The 18,843-nt window shown below is 39.4% G+C and overlaps 1 protein-coding gene across 6 annotated transcripts in view; it reads right to left on the bottom strand.

Annotated features, from left to right (window-relative positions):
* Positions 1-4,464: 4,464 nt before the first annotated feature.
* Positions 4,465-18,843, bottom strand: part of LOC141436490 (monocarboxylate transporter 9) — a 46,247-nt gene continuing 31,868 nt past the window's right edge. For 4 of the 6 annotated variants that reach the window (XM_074099494.1, XM_074099493.1, XM_074099498.1 and 1 more), the window contains 11 exons: positions 17,904-18,151; positions 17,386-17,514; positions 16,565-16,753; positions 16,091-16,248; positions 14,354-14,423; positions 13,748-13,967; positions 12,938-13,116; positions 12,352-12,495; positions 11,217-11,295; positions 10,855-11,086; positions 4,465-10,006 (listed from right to left, as the gene is read on the bottom strand). In XM_074099494.1, coding sequence (XP_073955595.1) covers positions 9,802-10,006; positions 10,855-11,086; positions 11,217-11,295; positions 12,352-12,495; positions 12,938-13,116; positions 13,748-13,967; positions 14,354-14,423; positions 16,091-16,248; positions 16,565-16,753; positions 17,386-17,514; positions 17,904-18,151 — 1,853 coding nt within the window. In that variant the 3' untranslated portion in view covers positions 4,465-9,801. The remainder of the gene's footprint in view (positions 10,007-10,854; positions 11,087-11,216; positions 11,296-12,351; positions 12,496-12,937; positions 13,117-13,747; positions 13,968-14,353; positions 14,424-16,090; positions 16,249-16,564; positions 16,754-17,385; positions 17,515-17,903; positions 18,152-18,843) is intronic. The other 2 variants (XM_074099496.1, XM_074099495.1) reach the window with 2 other exon arrangements.

An 18,843-nucleotide genomic window follows, 5' to 3' on the forward strand; every position in this document is an offset into this window, starting at 1 on the left:
CTTCAAACGTATGTATATTTTTGTTGCTGACTGTACATACCTAATTGACTTCCCTGAAAGTTACAGTTAAAACTAACTCGCAAAGCCGCGGCATTGTTTTGCAACACAATTAACAATCCGCCATTCAATTTGGCAAGAAATGAACTTTCTTTTACGGAGAAATCTTAAGCTAGAGGAACTAGAATGAATAAAAAAGTATTTTAGTGGTTCTTTTCAGTTTATTTGTTTTAAATTATAAGCACGGCAGACAGAATAACAGTATCTACTCGCGTACGTTTTCTTTGTCTTAATAATTTGTAACTAGTTTGTAACTAAGGTGGTACGAAACTGTACAAAGTGATTCAAGAGCGGATTGTTTGTTGAAAAGGATGACAATCAGTGTTGATGATTTTATGTCAGGTGTTTTAAGGACAGTTAAACAATTAAAATTGTGAAACATCTGTAGAATCGTGTCGCAAATGTGTCATCGCCGTGACGTTATTTATCAGTAATATTTTACTGTGAAAAGGTTCTAGTCAGTCCAGGCGCAGTTACAGTTGGCGCTAAATAATGTGTGCTTTATATTGCCATGTTTGTCTGTGAAAAAATTATTTAGCGATATATGATCTTTTTTCGACCAAAGAGTTCGCACCTTCAAAGGATATAAGTATGTATTTAAGCCTGAACGCCTGATAATATTTTTTTTCATAAATTTTCGTTAGATACAAGTTTTTATGCTGTCTGTACTTTTATTAACTGTACTTTTGCATTATCATCCAAAATACATATTTATCTAGAAAAATGCTTTGCTAATTTCGAAACCACAACAGACAAACTTATATAAGTAGGTCCATATTTACGAATGTTGCAAGTTAAGGGTTGAGCGATAGCAGTGGTCGCTCTCAGCGCCAGATGGCGCGGGGCGCCACTTCCCAGTTCCCAGTGCAAACTCAGATGTATATATGTCGGCCATTGTCGGCGGCCGATCGTAAAATCCGCCAGATCACGAAATTCCTGGGCATATCGTGAAATGGCGCCATTTCTTGAATTGGCTAAGGGACGTCCACCATATCGTTAAAAACTCACCGTTTAACGATTTGCCCAGTGACGTTTAGGCAGATCATGAATCGCCGCCATTTTATGACTTGGCTAGTTAAGGCAGATCATGAAATTCCTAGGCATATCATGAAACGCCGCCATATCGGTTCTGGCACTTCGTCGGCCGCTGCCGCGGCACGCTCGCTTCGCTCGCTCGGCTCATGCGTTGTGGTCACAATTCATGTACATACATACTAACCACTCCTCGCTTCGCTCGTCGCATCTAAATTTTTCTTTTTTTCGGCATGTCACGATGTGCCCGGAATAGAGCTAGGAATATCGACCAATGCGTTTCTCTAATCGATCTGCCGTATTGTTTCCCAGGCACATCGTGATATGCCTGGCCAACTTTTGTCCGAGTCACCGTTCCGTAATTACACACTGAATGAAACCTTCGCAAGGCATTGTTCTGTAAGCAAATAGTAATAATAATTAAACTGAATACGCACGCCTGCCTTAAGGTCATGAAACAATTGAAAGTGTTGAACTACTGACGTAATAAAGTAACCTGTTTCACGAGACGCCCGCTAATTTGCGGAGGTCAATACTATGACTGTTACAAGAAATCACAAGATTGATCACTCGTACGATAAACATTACAAATCGGGCCACTGTAGATATACGAGTAGTAGATATAGTCTCTACTTTCTGGACAATGACCGAAATCCCGATTAGAGTTTCTTCTCAGGAATGTTCTAAGAATGTTGATTATTTGATTAGATGAATATAAAAAAAATATATTTTACAAATACTTAGGTACAGGCTATTCCGCAGTGTTAATTAGTAAATCAGACATTTCTCCGTTATTACTGGGGCGTTTGGTATCAGGGTATAAGGCTTTGTATACTTACCTACGTATAGTTTAGAAATACCCTAATCAAAACGTGCCAATCATCTTTATTCAGAGGGTAGTAAGCACTGTCTGCATGGGTGCCCAAATAGTAGTTTATGCAACTGTTACGTAATAAGGGTCCTTAAAACACGAGTGTGAAAGATCACACGACTGTTTTAAGGCCTAATTACGTACAGCTTAGTTGCACACATTACTTTATCTACAACCATTATAGTTATTAAATCCTCGTTCAAGAACCATTGAGCATGACCTGCATTGCAACCAGAACTATGCCTGCCCCACGACCTCCGCGCCTGGTGAAGCAGAAGCCCAGCCACCGCTCCGGTGCGGTAATGTTCATTACGATTTCGGTAATCATTACGGTATCGGTGTTCATTACGGTATCGGTTATCGGTGGGATTTCGGTATCGTAATGACCATCACGTTACTGCCGTGTTCATAATAGAATCCGATTTTTGAATGCATAGTGGAGGATTTAATATATCGTGACCTGTTTAAATTTGATGTTTATGAGCATCTATACAGCTCCGCGACTAACATGATGGCCAGTACGTGGATGAGAATCTACCTACGGGTAACTTTTTTAGGCTGCGGATTGGATGGCAGCGGGCAGCGGGGCGGGCAGCGGCGTGGCGAGCGTGTTCTCTCATCATTCCGAGACGGTCGCTGTACAATGGTTAACACACAATGAACTGAAAAAACGCTCCCCGCCGCGTGGCCCGCTGGCGTTCAGTTCGCAGCCTTAGGGCCTTATCACACTTGCGAGTTACGAGCGTGTTTTCTATACAAATATCAGTCGCGGCAAACTCGGTGTGAGATTGTCTTCATACAAGATAGGTACGCGCGCTACTCGCAAGTGTGATAAGGCCTTTACACAGAGTTAGAATTAATTAGCTTTTATGCTTTTTAATGGAAACAGCTCGCAGGAAATAGCTGTTACCTGCGACTTCATCTCCGTCCAGTGGGAAGTTTATTATATTTTCCCGGTACAAAAAGAATCCTACGTGAACCATGGAGCGTAGATTTTTTACAATTGCGTACCCCAGTCGGCAAAAAAGGAACCCTTCAAATCACTTTGTTGTCCGTTCATCTGTCCATCTATTAAGACCACTTTAGAAAAATACTTGTGATCTCGAAAACTGGCCCTCAGTTGTCGTCCTCAGTCGTTGTAATTAGATTCTAAATACACGAATTCTTTAATTCTTTAATACACGAATGATCAGCTGAAAGTGTTAAAATGGTTACTGATAGTCTGATATGCCCCATCGCAGATGACTTGTACTGAAGTCGATACAAAACGAGGAATATAGTAATTGAAAAAAATTAGAACTAATGAACCACAGATGGCGCTAAAAAAGAATTCTATAGTGCCATCTATGGAGAAGTAGCTGTAACGCGAAGTGCAAATCACTTATGTCATTTAATACGCGAGTGAAAGGGACGGTGCGATACGAACTTCGATTTGCGAGTTTCGTAGTAGCCCCTCAGACCTCAGCGTGGAGCGTCGACTTTACGGTACGGCCGTCTAGCAATATTACACCTGTCAAAACACCCCTGTAAAGGACGTCAGGACGTCATTCATTTATCCACGTTTTTGACATGGTATCTACTTACATACCTCCACCTCCACACTGTAAGAACACAAACAAATCACACAAACCCATCTATCACCACCATCACAATATACTGACGCGTTTCGAACTCAACCACAGAGCTCATCTTCAGAGCAACACAACCGTACACCATGCTACCAGATGTTATTATTATTCCCCTCAATGGCGGTCGGGCCTTAAGGCTTGGACCAATGTCAGTTAAATAAAAAATAAATATATTCTTAAATATATTCTTCTTCTTCACGTTGTACGGTGATTGTAGTTTTATCTAAGGGGGAGGCCTTTGTCCAGCAGTGGACGTCTTCCGGCTGATGATGATGATGATGAAACAGACTAACCGCCTGCTGTATAAATTTTAATCCTTTAAAATAAGCATAAATTCAGTTATTTCAACAACTCCCTTCTAAATTTACATGAAATTTACCCATTAAAAGGAAATTTCTTGTAACTGCATTTTCATGTTTTTTTTGTGTTTTAGAAATAAATATTTCTGATTTCTGCTACGGTAGCGTATTAGTTGCTTAGTTTAGCTGAAAGTCTTTCCTGATAACCTTTAGGGTGACATTTTGCTGATAATGATAATGTTTACCATTCATATTCATATGTTATTATAAAGCCATAAGGAAACGAAATTGCACAACACAGCGGATGTAACGCGGAAACGATTAAATATAATTAGCGTTACAGATTGTGGTTTCAGTGTACCTACTGCGTAAAACGGCAACGGATTTTCCTGTAGGATTTTCTGTTAAGTAAGGTTTTCCAGAAACCCGCTTGCTATTGTGGCGTCGCCTATTTACGCCTTTAGAGACGGACATTTTTGCTAGTTAAAATAGCTAAGTAACGAGTCGTATACGATGAAAAGAACTGTGCTAACGCGACAGTCCTTGTATGGGAACATACAAGAAATAACACTAACAATCTCAGTCATCATTTTCGTTTAATGAGTCTGTTATATACAAAAGTTTCGGTGGACATAGTCAACATATCATTTGAAGCGGTCGCTTGATGCGATGCAGTTTGCTCATTGTGGACAAGACTACTCCTACGGACGTCGCGCGGCGTTGGGCGTTATGCAGGCGTGTTCTGTCAGCAAATACGAGATATCACAATGTCACACACGTATGTGGCGACGCGCGTTTATTAGTATAGAACAGAGGCCATATTGTCTAACGCGCCGACATTCGCGATCGCATTCCCCATCTCTTTCTATCCTCGTCTTATGCCATATGACAGAAAAGTTGTGAAAACGATCGTGATTTTAAGTAGGTATGTTAGACAATAAGGCCTGGCCAGGATCGCGCTGCGCTGACGTCGCTCTACGCCCGATTTTTGGCAAAGTTTTGAGCTGTTTACACACGATAGCTTTGATACTTTGGCAAGTGGGTACCGACGCAACAGATGAAAGTTTAAATAATCTATCTAATCTGTGAGTGTAGATCTATTTGAATTCTTCGTATGTGTAATCTTCTGCTTACTGTAACGTAACAGAAACGCGCAGTTCTTTCTATTTTGTTACATTGTCTGGGATATTTATATTATTACTGAGTAAAGAAGCAGCGAAGCGATATCTGCGATATTTTTACCAAACAAGTCGAAGGTAACTAGTTACTCTCCAACAAGCATCACTGCATATGAACGAAATAAAATAAAATTTACATCTTACACTAAAACATTATCGGTAACCCTAGAAGCAAGCTTCACTCGTATAGGATAGCGTTGCCTAAAAAAATAAAATGATATCAACATGTTTTTACTTTGGTTGTTGGGTAATTTTTAATTAATACAATCAATGCGTAAACAGCTTTTCACATTCATAATAAAATAATAATAGAATACTTACGAGCCAATACTGAATTAAAATACATAACGCATTCCCAATTAAACTTTGTTGTTAAAATACTTAAACAACTTTAGGTGTTAAATCCATAACAAATCAAGGTTCTTTGAACATTTCATGCATTCTTGATTACATGTTAGTAAAAATTACATTTTCCCTAGCCTTGGTATGTTCTTTATTCATTATTTTCTCAATCTTAAAAACATAATAACACTTTTGGTTTTTACATAAAGCTATAACAACAGTAACATTACTAACTTTACGGATAATCCTCAAGTTTTTATACAATTTGTAACAGTATACCAGTTAATTAAATCTTACAAACAAAACCTAATTTTAATATTACATGTTTCAATAATAGGCATATCATTATTAATAAATCATTATAAGTGTTACAAAAGAAATATTTATCGGTATTCGTATTATATTTATCACATAATACCATTTCCTACGTCTAAAGACCCTTACGCACGCACGTTCCTATACATACATTACTTATATCTAAATTATGCAGTTTGTTGACAGAAAAATATCTATAGACAAAAATATATTAATATATAATAGGTACTCTGCGTCCGCTATGCGAGTGGCAAGTAGCTCGGGCGACCAAAAACGTGTCTTAACGATTTTTCTTCGGGAAATTGACTGCGTTACTTTACCTTCTACAGCCGTCCTAATAAATCTTAGGCGGCCGCGCCTACCTACAAACTTGTTCGTAGCAATGGCACATGGAATGATGCATGATCTAAAATTCTACTTCAAAATGAGGATATCAATAGGATGATGTGGGTTACGCGGCGGCTTTCAAATTATTTACTACCTAGCTAATTACACAGTCGAGACAAAAGTCTCCAAGTAAATATCGTTCACCCGACGCTAACGAGACTTTTATTTACTTAACAGTATTTTTTAAACGTTTTACAAGAAATATAAGGAAAAAAGCCAAGCTCGAAAATTGTCAACACATTGCTATAGCAAGTTTAAAAATGTATCTTACAGTAAACACGCATTACAAATATACCGAACTATTTACTTGTCAACGCATCATTAAAATGATTTCTAGAGCTTTTAATCCTATTATACAGCAGTCCATTTGTCATTGTTACTGTTAGGTTGATATTTCCACCCCATTATAATGGCATTACGTTCTAAGGAGAGAGAAGTCGCAAGCTACCATTTAAAGGATAGAAAAATAGAAGTGAGCGAGGAAGTTTAGTGTTTGTATATTAGTCAGTGCCATGATTTTTTCAAAGTTCTAACTATTCGTGTATGTACAATAAGTTTCGTTAACAATGGGACTATATACAACAAGTAAAATGGATTAAAAAAATACTGAATCTAGACAATGCATTCTACGAATACCCAAATATAATTTCCACAGAATTAGGCTTTTAGACAAACTATCAATTTATTGTCACTTCGAAAGATGATCGGACAAAATAAGTGTGATATGGTTGTTGAAGAGGGAAAAATGATTATCTACGATTTTGTTTTTTATTTTACATACGTTTTGATTCTAAGTACTTACAGCCTATAAGTACAAGTATTATTGCTAATAACAGTTGGACTTTAAGATTAGGCTGCCACAATTTTACACCACCGTAATCTTCTGCTTCAGTTATTTATTAATCGGTTCTCAAAGCTGCTCAACCTCTACTAACCCTCTCCTTTTCTGAATATAATACAGATACATATAGAGGGTAGTCATTGGGCATAAATAGTTACACCCAACGCTCCCCCACAAAAACAGTCGTCGTGTTTGCATTTTGTTCTTATTTGCATGCGCGACGGCAGAATATACATACGTAAGAGGCAGAGAGTATGGTCAATATAGTTGACACAAAACCCTTTTATTTGAGTCTTTATGGGAGGCCAAATATTTATATGAAATCATTCACACATTCGGCGTATTACTCTACTAGTGATTGATCCATCGGTGACATAGGCTCTAACACCACTACGCAAATATGGCACGTCGAATATTAGTGTCCTAGTCATTGTGCAACGAAAACGTATAAAATTATTGCTCGCAGTCAATTCCAATTTCATTACATTCTTATTTTAAGGATAAGCCTTGAATATCAACTTTACTTACATTCGCTAGCATCTCTCATTTATATTTAAATTATCTTTTAAATATCAATGTTGTTAAAGTGACATATTTTTTTAGGTCAGAAAGTAAGTAAAGTTTCATTTTAGTTTTATAAATGAGTAAAAATATTTCTCTAGCAAGTCTTTGGTAGTATCTTCAGGTAATGAGATCGTATTTTTATAATAATTCCGAAGATACATAGCAAAGAGTTATTACATAATTATATTTGATAAAATGAATCAACGATTTAATTTGATCCCCGTGTGGTTTATTTACTTAGTCTGTTTGTTTAAACAACTGTGGCTTCTGTTTAATAGTGCACCAGCAAATCGAACCCTATAATACAGAACATAAGACTGATTACAATTAAAATAACTATACAAAAATATTTGAAGATGAGTCACTCCTTCCCAGCGGTTATTAACACAATTATCTTAAAACTTAATGCATCATGCTATAGTACATATCGCCACTACTTTAAAAAAAATCGTATCTCAAAATAGATAATTTTTTTGAGTGAACTTTATGAACATTATGTCAAGGTTCAATTTTGTTGACATTGATTTTAAATACGAGATTTTTAAAGTAGTGACGATATTAAACACGCCAAGCATCACACATAGGCACCTCTGTGTACAATGAAAAGTAAATTGTCAAAACTGCAAAAAAAGGTTCTTTGCAGCAAGTTATATGAACCCTATTCAAATAATTTGTACAAGTTTTATTACAGCCTTTTTACGGACCCTTATAACTCAACTGCAAGGAGCGTAATAAGTTTACATCGCAGTTTCAATGTTACTTAGCTTTTTTTTTCTAATCTCACTTGACCTTTGAAATGTAATATATTTTTTTAATGCGCTATGAAACACATTTAACACATTTTGCCTGACATTATTGGCTTCAATTAGTCAGTCTAAAATACAAAAAGCATCTAACACCTTTCGCGATTGATTACCGTTTTATCGATTAAGAAATTAGACGCCTTTTGCATATCAATGGGGTATTTACCTCAAATATCCAATTAGCCCGTCATTTAGATTATTAGAAAAAAAATGGACACGTATTTATTCGTTCATCCTACTAATATTATAAACTAGCTTTTGCCCGCGACTTCGTCCGCGCGGAAATCGGCTATCGCGCGCTATTCCCTGTGCATGGCCCATAAACTGTCTCTACCTATGCCAAAAATCACGTCGATCCATCGCTCCGTTTCGACGTGAAAGATGGTCAAACATACAATCACACACAATTTCACATTTATAATATTAGTATGGATGTGAAAGTTTGTGAAGATGTTTGGATGTCTGTTACTCAATCACGCAATAACAGCTAAACGGATTTACATGAAACTTGGCATACAGATAGACAAATACCTGCATTAAGACATAAGATACTCGATATCCCGGTAATGCGTTCCCATGGGATAATATTTTAAGTTTTAACAATAATAGAGGGCAGTAGATCAAGAACGATGACGTACCGCGGCTCTCAAGATGACGTTGTTAATTTCATCTGCAATCAATAGAAGGCGTTGTGCGAGAAAACTTTATCCTTTCAAATTGTTACCGTAACCTTTTTTCAAGCCAAACTCTAGATATTTATTTATTGCGTTGCCATGATAACAAGAATCGTGTAAGTAACGGTGTCGTTGTATAGTTCAAAAATTGCACGGGCAATTGCAATTAATATACAACAGTTCAGTTAAGACGGCATTAACCCCTCGTATGTCCTGACACAGATATGTGCCAAATTGAAGGCTATCTATTGTTGTGTTTGATATGTATTTTTTTTAAATCAGCAGAATTTGTGAAATTTGTGTTTACTCTTGTTTCTAATATCCTCTCAATCGTTCAAAGGTTAACTGGAAGAGATCCCTTTATACAGTACAATACAATTTGTGCTTATTAAAACAGATGAGACTAGAATTCAGTACTTTTTTAGTTCCAACATACGAAGGGTTACTATTTCTAATGCGGGCGAAGCCTAGGGTTATGGCTAGTATGTGTATCTATAAAAAATACGTTTATAATGTTTTCTGATAATCTAACTGAAAGACTACATAGAATATTTGTTTTTACCCAAGAAACAGCGTAATTGCTATAACTTATGGCAATCACCCATATTATCCGACTGACTATAACAAACCGTTTGTGACATTCACCAGCACCAATATCTGACATCGAAGCATGCATAAATATCTGATACGACTCCATTTCTATGGTCAATAGGACATGTCAGATATTTTGCACGCTCCACTATGGCAGATAATGCAGGACACTACACTGCAAATTGGTTTACAAATGTTAACCTTAAGTTTGTTGGCCTGTTACAAGACGCTTTCTCTCTGCGACAGCTCGCCAGGCGGTGAGCGCGGTTCATCGGGTGAAGCGGCGGTGCGAGTGATAGCCGGCGTGGCCGCCAAGTGAGCCCCCATCGTTATCGGGGTGTCGTCTGGATCCTCGTCTGCTTCCTCCAAATCTTCGTCTATGGGGGTCAGCACGTCCAAAGGCTGCGGGATCTCGTCCGGTTTTCTAGACAAGAATTGGATAAGGTTACATTTGTATAAAACAGTGTACTTAGTTACAAGCTTTTTTTTTTACTTGCAACGTTCATCTGTAAGATTATAATTATAAGTCACGGTTTTAAAATTTGAAAACCATTTTGGACCAAAGGATGGTGGGCAAAATTAGTCGAAATTTGGCATACTTATGTATAATCTGGAAATTCTCGTGGTCCAGCCGGGATCGTCTCCGCATGACGGACTTGAAACTAGGCACGGATAATATGTAGTACGGATACCCAGCTACCAACATATCAAATGCCATACCACGCACGCACATTCTCACAAACTCGCATTAATCCATGCCACCGGTGACCGAAGAGGTGGCAGCTAACTCGCTCAAAGAATTAGCCTAGCGATTCAACGAGGAAATGCTGCCAGCATCTTCGGCACAATGCCGCAGGGGCCTTTTTAGATATAGCTTAGTTTTAATACAGATTGTAATTTAGTTTTTAATATAAGGGGCTGTTTCACCATCCCCTGATTAGCGTTAACCGACGGTTAACTGTGATGCCGTCTCCGTCTATTCGAACAAAAGAAATAGAGATGGCATCACACCAAACCGCCAGTTAACACTAATCAATGGTTGGTGAAACAGCCCCTTAGTATTTTCCGCTTTTTGTTTTATATTTATCTTAATAAATCTACTTCAAATTGTAGAACATATTTAACAATTTATTTGTTACGGAAGAGTGGAGTCTCCTGACACAGGTATTTTATATTTACTAGGAGATTCCAACCTTTGTACCGTAAACCACGACTTTTAACAATAAACATATATATTTATATTTTTTTATTGTACAAGTAGGACAGGATTACCTTCTAAATAAAGGCGCAGCGAAAGAGGTAAGCGTCGCCGCTAGGAAGAACGCCGCGGCCATGTAGAACGAAGCGTCATAGTTCTTGGTTGCGTCGAAGACCGCCCCGGCCAGGGGAGAGCCGACGATGGCGGCCGCGCCTCTGAACAAGATTAGGAGACCGAACGCGTTCGTCAGCTTGTCCAGCCCCAGGAGATCCACCAGGATGATGGAAGTTAGCGAGATGTAGCCGGCTGGAAAGAGAGTTGGAATTAATGAACTGCGAAACACAATCGACAAACGTGGAAATACATGTACGAGTCAAATAAATAAATCTACAATTTAACGATATATTACAGTGTAACGATTATGATTTTAACTTACAAATAGCGATTCCGAAGAATATAGCAACCGCCACGTAAGAGCCGTACGAAGCGCAGAACGGAGTTGCTGCAACCGATATCTGGAAAGGAAGTTTATTTTTAATACTCAGGTATGCTTTTGATGGGTCCATATTATCCGCTCGCATACTTATTGAAAGTCCGAAATGTCATGTCAGAATAATCGTTTGTCATAACTCTTTTTTATCTGAACTCAATAACTGTTCATTGTTATAAAACAAACCTAACCTAACCTATAGTATTCTATAGGATGACCATTTAAAAAAATCAGAAAAATGTAAGCTATCAGCGGGAAAAAATATGACAAACGATTCGGTCAGATATTACGGTATGTCTAACGAAGAGTATGCTAACTTTGGCGCTCCCGCTATTGATTGTTTTTATATGGAAGAGCCTTCATTTTTATCAACTCAAGGGGGTTTAATAGTAGATTGAGAACCAAGGGTGGAAAGTGACCCATCTCACCCGAGAGCGCCAATAGTTCGAGGGGAAATGGGTAATTCCACCCGAGTTAGACACCCTACTTTTCATTTCGACTGTGAGGAAAGTAAAATCACGACCAAGGAGCTTATATACAAAACTGGAGGTTGAACGCCGAACGAAGAAGTTTGACCTTTATTACATATTTATATATTCCATCTCTTTCTTTCACATTTCACGAATGACTTCCATCTCTTTCTTAACCTAACTAAAGAAAGAGATGGAATATGTTCGTGACGTAATAAAGATCAAATTTCTTGTTTCAAGCGGATGTTCGGCGTTCAACCTCCAGTGTTGTAGGTATATAAGCTCCTTGGTCACGACGTGCATCTAGATGGCCATGCCGAAACGCGAAAAAAAAGTGACAATTATCTCCGACTCCGTGGTTAATCGAAAAATAAAAAAAAATACTTTCCACCCTAGAGATGAAAACGCAATGTTCCACCCGGCTATCTACCCATGAAAATTAAACTTTCCGAACAGGAGAGATGAAAGTACATTTCTTGAATTCCGTCATATTACCCCATAAAATCATAATAACTCAATCATAAGTAACTCAGGAGACGTTACCATGGCAACAAGCTGTACAAAAAAGTTGAATAACTAACCTAACCTAACCCAATCAACAGTTTGCTTACCGTAGCAATGACGAGGCACACGTTATTAAGCAAGAGCGAGTCCATCCATGGGAAGTCAGCGACCCAGCCGCACGCGATACGGCCGATAGTATTCGTTATGCCGATGATGGACAGAAGGAAAGACGCCTGCGAACCCTCTACGCCCTGTAATGTTTAGAAAAACATAAATTAGAGCGAGTCTGAATCTCGCTGCTAGTTCGTTATATAAGGGACTTGGCTACAGAAGATTCAAGTTGATGTTTCGACTACATTACAGCAGCCGTGGTTACGAATAGACTATACAATATAGTTAAAACATTGAGGCAATAAATCATTAAGTCCCTGTTGCGGCATTAATTTGCAATGAAAATGGCGAAAATTTAAAACATTACACTCAAATTGAGTCGGGGAATATCAACTAAAAAGCGACTCTGAGGGGCTGTTTCACCTGTTGTTTGATTAGTTTTAACTGACAGATAAATGTGATGCCGCCTCTGTTTGTTTTGTTCGAATAGACGGAGATGGCATCACATTTATCCGTCAAATAAAATTAATTAATGGATGGCGAAACAGCCCCTGAGTCTCGCTGCTAGCCATTAGGACTCACGTTGAGCGTGGCCGCATCCACGATGTACACGAAAGGCACGTAGAGGCCGGCCATGCCGAACACGTTGGACACTCCAATCAGCATGAAGGCGGGGTCTCGAAGCAGGCTAACGTCCAACATGGACGAAAGCGCCGATTTGAAGGATGCGGGCAAAGAGAGACACGGGCAGAGGTCATATTCTGAAATATTAAACGTAAGCACGTTTAGATTTTGTAATTACTGACTTAGGCTAAAGCATCGAAGCTATAATAACAAAAAAATATTTAAATTGTGTTTCTATTTTACTGGAGACCTACTAATGCTCACTTTTCCGGTTTTATCTAAATCAATTAATCCCGGAATTAAGATTATAAAGTACATTAAGGTGCTTATCGTAGAATTTTAGACGAAAAACGGATGCAATGATTGATTAGGTTGAGCATCATCATATCAGCTGTAGGACGTCCACTGTTGGACATAGACCTCTAGTTGCTTCGGTCGGAAGCGGCCCGCATCCACGATGACCCCGCAGCTTTAACAGGGTCGTCCATCTATCTTATTGGTGGACGTCCTGCGCTGCGCTTGTGAACCGCGGTCTCCATTCGAAACTTTTTCGGCGCCAACGGCCATCTGTTCTCCATGCTATGCCCATTCCCACTTCAACGAGCTAATTCACTTGGCTATATCGGTGACCCTCGTTCTTCTACCTATCGCAGGTAGAGCAGTGAGCCCAAATAAGATTTCCTTTTTGGCGTGGGACGAGCCATGCGAGATATGTCTTATATGCCTCGCAAGGCAGCTCACGCAGTCTTTACCCAGCAGTTTACTTACGTTCTTGCCTCTCCATATCACCAGCCTGCCTGCTCTGAGGCAGACTGAGCACAGAGTTTCTATAGGCCTGTAGACTCTTCTGACTCTGGTATTGAGGCAGGTTGAGTACCGATCCCGAGTAGAAGATGTCCTTCCGTGACATGGGGCGGACCATGCGAGAGGGTTCACGTGGGCCGGCGACTGACAGCTTAGAGTTGTACATTACGCTCTCGGCGTCACCCTAGAAACAATGAAGTGTAATACATTAGGCCTGCAAGGAGAATCGTGCATTGCATTACATCGCAGCACTTGATTGGACATTTCATACTCGTGTGCATTATGGCGTCGCAATGCAATGTAACTTGTACGAGGGGTGTAAATAGCCTTCTCCTGTGCTGGGACGTTATTATTCTTTATGAGAGTAGAGTAGCTTTTGAGCTGGTACACTATGGGCAACAACTGTCATCTTGTTTATCAATATACAATGATTTTAAATCTGTAACCAAGTACCAACTTTTCGGATTCAGTAATTGATGGTGGTCACGTTGAAATCAAAGATACATGTAACCATTATTTTTCTGTCTGTGATAACTTTTACGTGCTGGTGTCATTAGTTAGGATACTTACATCGTTTCTGTATTGACTATTCATGGAAGTTTTAGAGGTGGCTTTAATTGCAGCTAAGGACGGTTTAAATCTGTAAAATAAATAAAACAAAGTAAATATTACAATTAACTTAAATCTTTCACCTGTCTAACACTCAACCAAAGCCAATACAATAATTTTGCTTTATATATAAACTTTTCTTACATTCCTCTTACGACAAACTAATAAGCATCCTGCAAGACAGTAAAAGCGACAATACAACGTCACATTAAAAAGCTTCATGCTCAACAATTAATGTACAATAACCGCTTAAGCTTTAGTATGCAGGAAGTAACAAAAAAACCTGCCTTCAAATATACCATAAAATTAATCCCAAACGTGACACAAACGTCGAAGCTGTCATTATAGCTCCAACTAGCCTGGGACAGAAACCTTCATTTTACAAACAAAAATAATTAAAGAAAAAGATAAGTCACATTTCGCATGGATGAGTGCCTATACTTCGTTTTTTTTTAGCATTAGAATTAAGGTAAGCGATCTTGAAGTGTCTTTTTATTGAAAGACACTTGAAAAATAAGTCACAGCAAATATGTAACAATTAGCAAGGATATATGACCATTTATATTATTTTGATATCATAAGTAAAATTGACTGTTTTTTTTAAACGTTTTCCAATAAAAATACTCGTCGACATTGTTTACCCTTTTTCTAATGATAAAAAAACGAAGTATAACCATAAGAAAGGTTAAGCACAAAGGTATAACATTTACTAAATACCACCTAAGGGTATCCAAGACATGGGTTTTAAACCTTATTTCGCACCCTGCACTACCCCTTTCCTTTTACTTGGTTTCTGTGACAAGCTAGTTGGCGCTAGTATCGTGTGGTACGTTTGAGAACTGTGACATTTGTATCACGTTTGTAATTGGTTAAATAACTAAATAAGCCAATCGCACGCAAGACTGTAACGTCAAACACCTCACGATGCTACGCTATAAACAGTTATACTGTATAATGTATTTCCATCGGGAAAAGTCGGAATACGACGGGCCCGAAGTGTCTATATTATTGTATTGAATGGGTGACATTTTCATATCCATTAATACGGAGCTTTATTATTTGTGTACATCAACTGTTAAGTGTAGCTTGTTGCCATGGTAATGTCTCCTGAGTTACCTATGAAAAGTATGATTTTATGGGGTACAAAGCCACTAGAAGTTAGCAGTTGTGACAGTTTTAAAGCAATTCCTTCATGGCTCATCTCCTAAGCGTGCTAATAGTATAAATTACAATCATTTTTCTACCAAAGCGTATCACTGCTGTCTCCTGGTTTACGGGACAAAATAAAAACACTAAGGGGCTGTTTCACCATCCATTGATTAGTGTTAACTGACGGTTAAATGTGATGCCGTCTTAACATTTAACCGTCAGCTAACACTAATCAATGGATGGTGAAACAGCCCCTAAAAGGATTAATTGACCCATTTTGTGATGTAAAAGGGTTACACGATGGATGGGTATTGAAGCTAGTTAAAATAGCGCGATTAATACGAACTTTCCAATAAAATACGATGGAAAGTCACCATGCATTACATCTGTAGCGATATTTCGCCTCAGTGGAATGAATGAGCCTCACGGTAGTTTCATGCTCAAAGATATTTCGCCTGTCAAAAAACCTTCATTTTAAATATCACAGCCCTCCACCACCAATCCTCCCGACGCATTGTCCTCCACCTAAATCATAAAAGAGCGTACTACCTATCGCCTGACCTATCGCCGGTGCTCTGTTTGCGCTGCCGGTCGAAGAATGGCACGGAGCCGTTCTTGGGAAGGCCCGGCGCTTGCGCACTGAAGGCCGGCGACGACACGTTACGCGACATCTGGTTGTGGCCGCCGTTCGTCACGCCGTTTTCGTTCTGACAAAAGAGACGAGTATTTATGAGCTATAATTAAAACACAAAAATTCGGTAGTCTGTTCTATGGCCATAGTCTGATCTATGGTCTCTCAAGCAGAGAGACCTTAATTCCTTGCCTAAATCACAAAAAAAAACATGTACGCAAAATGTCGAATTTATGTATTTAAGTGTTGGATGAGTCAGTCACAGTTAGGACTTTGCTTGGTGTATTAAAGTTTTGGAATTACCTTTACCCGCAGTACTAAAATTTCAAACGAGCGTAACTCTTGCCTTCAATTGGGCAGTTGCATCGATAGCAAATTATTTGAAATCTTACCTTCTTTTTTTCCGAGCTATCATTGGCGACTCTAGCCTCCGTGATAGTGGGCAGCATGGGCGCGGCGGGCACGCCGGGCATGTTGGGCACAGTGGGCACGCGCGCCAGAGCCTCCAGGTTCAACGACGAATGCACCCCCGGGTCGATGTTGAGCGGCGCCTGCAAAGATTGCCCTGACTTGTCCGTCGCCTGAAGACATAGAACCTCTTAAACCTCTCATAAAATTGGAACTATTTCATTATAGAGCTGTTGAATGAGTGGTAGTCAAAACTAACGTGCATGTGAGGTGGGCTGAGACCGATGAGTGATGATTCGGTCGCAGGAGGTGTTCCCTTTTTAAAGACATACCCAGGCATGCTTACGATACCGGTAATGGGCCATGCTAGTTCACACCCGCAGAAACTAGATAAGGCAAGCAGATTGTCCCTATTCATCTTGTTAGGCGAGATAGGGACAACATGCTCCTCTTCACTAGCGTCGGCAAAAGAACTAGCAAAATAATGAACACATTTTTGGTTACAAATTCTAAGTAGCACACCTGAATGATAACTTATCTTAATAAGTGTTCTCTTATGGTTTATTTTTACACAACAAGACATACCCAAGTTTACCTTATGGATAACATATACCCTTGTTTTGATACATTAGAAAAGTAAACATTGAACAATTTTGAATACACAGTCAGGCCCAATGCGTTTTCTCAGCACGTGCAGCACCTTTAATGAATGAACCTGTGTAATTTCAGACGTTGTATTACCCTTTTTACCTTCACCGGAATGATCACCAAAGCTCCCAGTTAGTGATCAAGTAGTGGACATTACCTTCAGTCTTTTTTCCATGGTACCATCGGGCAGCTGTACCACGAAGTACGAACCCCCGATCGACCCTCTTTCCATCTGCATCCTTTTCTCTTCAGCCATACGTTGCAGCAGGGGTTTTTCTCCTGACGTCTGAAAATTTTATAGGAACTAAATTAAGCACACTTTCTATCACTGGTCAGTTCCTCAAGTGACTTTAGTTCTGACATAGAAATTCTTCGTAATCATTTTTTAACCTCGGAGAAGTCTGTCGAGCCTATGCTCACAATACTATGTTCACAAGCAACGATCTCTTTTACGAGTACTCGTAGGCATGCTTTTTGAATCCACCGCCAGCCTTACAAAACTTGTAGAGCCATTCCGCAAGGCATACCTACTTTTTTGTCAGTACATTGTACAAATTTAATCATTTCGACCATCGATGACACTAGTTAATTTCAAGAACAGTTGAAATGTACCCTCGATGAGATTATATTTGGCTGATTAAATTAAAAGGATCTAACTTCATCTATAAAACTAACCTTTGGGTACACCAATGGTCTCATAAGGGCGCCAAACACCGCACAGTTGAGGATGAGTCCAGCCAACAGTAGGTTAGCGTTCTGCCACGAGCCGAACTGCTCGAGTAAGATTTTCGCCAGAGGGGCGAAGCTGAATGTGCCCACTCCGGAGCCGCATACTGCAATGCCTGTGGCTAGCGACCGCCGCGCCTCGAAGTAGTAGCCCACCGCTACTACTGATGGAAGGTAAATCATACCGAATCCGATTCCTGCAGGACAAATTATAAGATTCAGGTCAGCAACCTTTTTGGTGACAGATGCTATGGTGCATAAATTGGATAATTAACATAGATTTTGGCAGGTGGTAGGACCTTGTGCAAGGTCCGCCCGGATTGCTACCACCATCTCGCTCGCTAATCCTGCCGTGAAGCAGCAGTGCTTGCACTGTTGTGTTTCGGCGTGGAAAGTAAGACAGCCGGTGAAATTACTGGCACTTGAGGTATCCCATCTTAGGCCTCTAGGTTGGCAACACCAGGGGTATTGCAGATGTTTATGGGCGGTGGTGATCTCTTACCATCAGGAGACCCACTTGCTCGTTGGCCATCCAGTCGAATAAAAAAAAAAAAAACTTTAAGCTGGTACATTTCGCATAGCACGTGTTGTAGTAGTAACTACCTGGTATGCGGATGAGATACAATACAATAAGGGCCTGTTTCACCACTTGTCGACTAACTTTAAGTGACGGATATCAGTGATGCCATCTCTGTTTTTTTTTGTCCGAATAAACAACAAAGGCGGCATTACTTTTATCTGACACTTAAAGTTAGTCGACAAGTGGTGAAACAGGCAATAAGTCTTTATGGTACACCACACCACGTAATAAATAGTTCAGAGTAATACTACCGTAGATAAAACTGAATCATGTACCAGAGTGGAACCTTTGTTCTACTATATTACTAAC

This window comes from Choristoneura fumiferana, chromosome 16 (assembly GCF_025370935.1).
Source record: "Choristoneura fumiferana chromosome 16, NRCan_CFum_1, whole genome shotgun sequence".
Lineage (NCBI taxonomy): Eukaryota > Metazoa > Arthropoda > Insecta > Lepidoptera > Tortricidae > Choristoneura > Choristoneura fumiferana.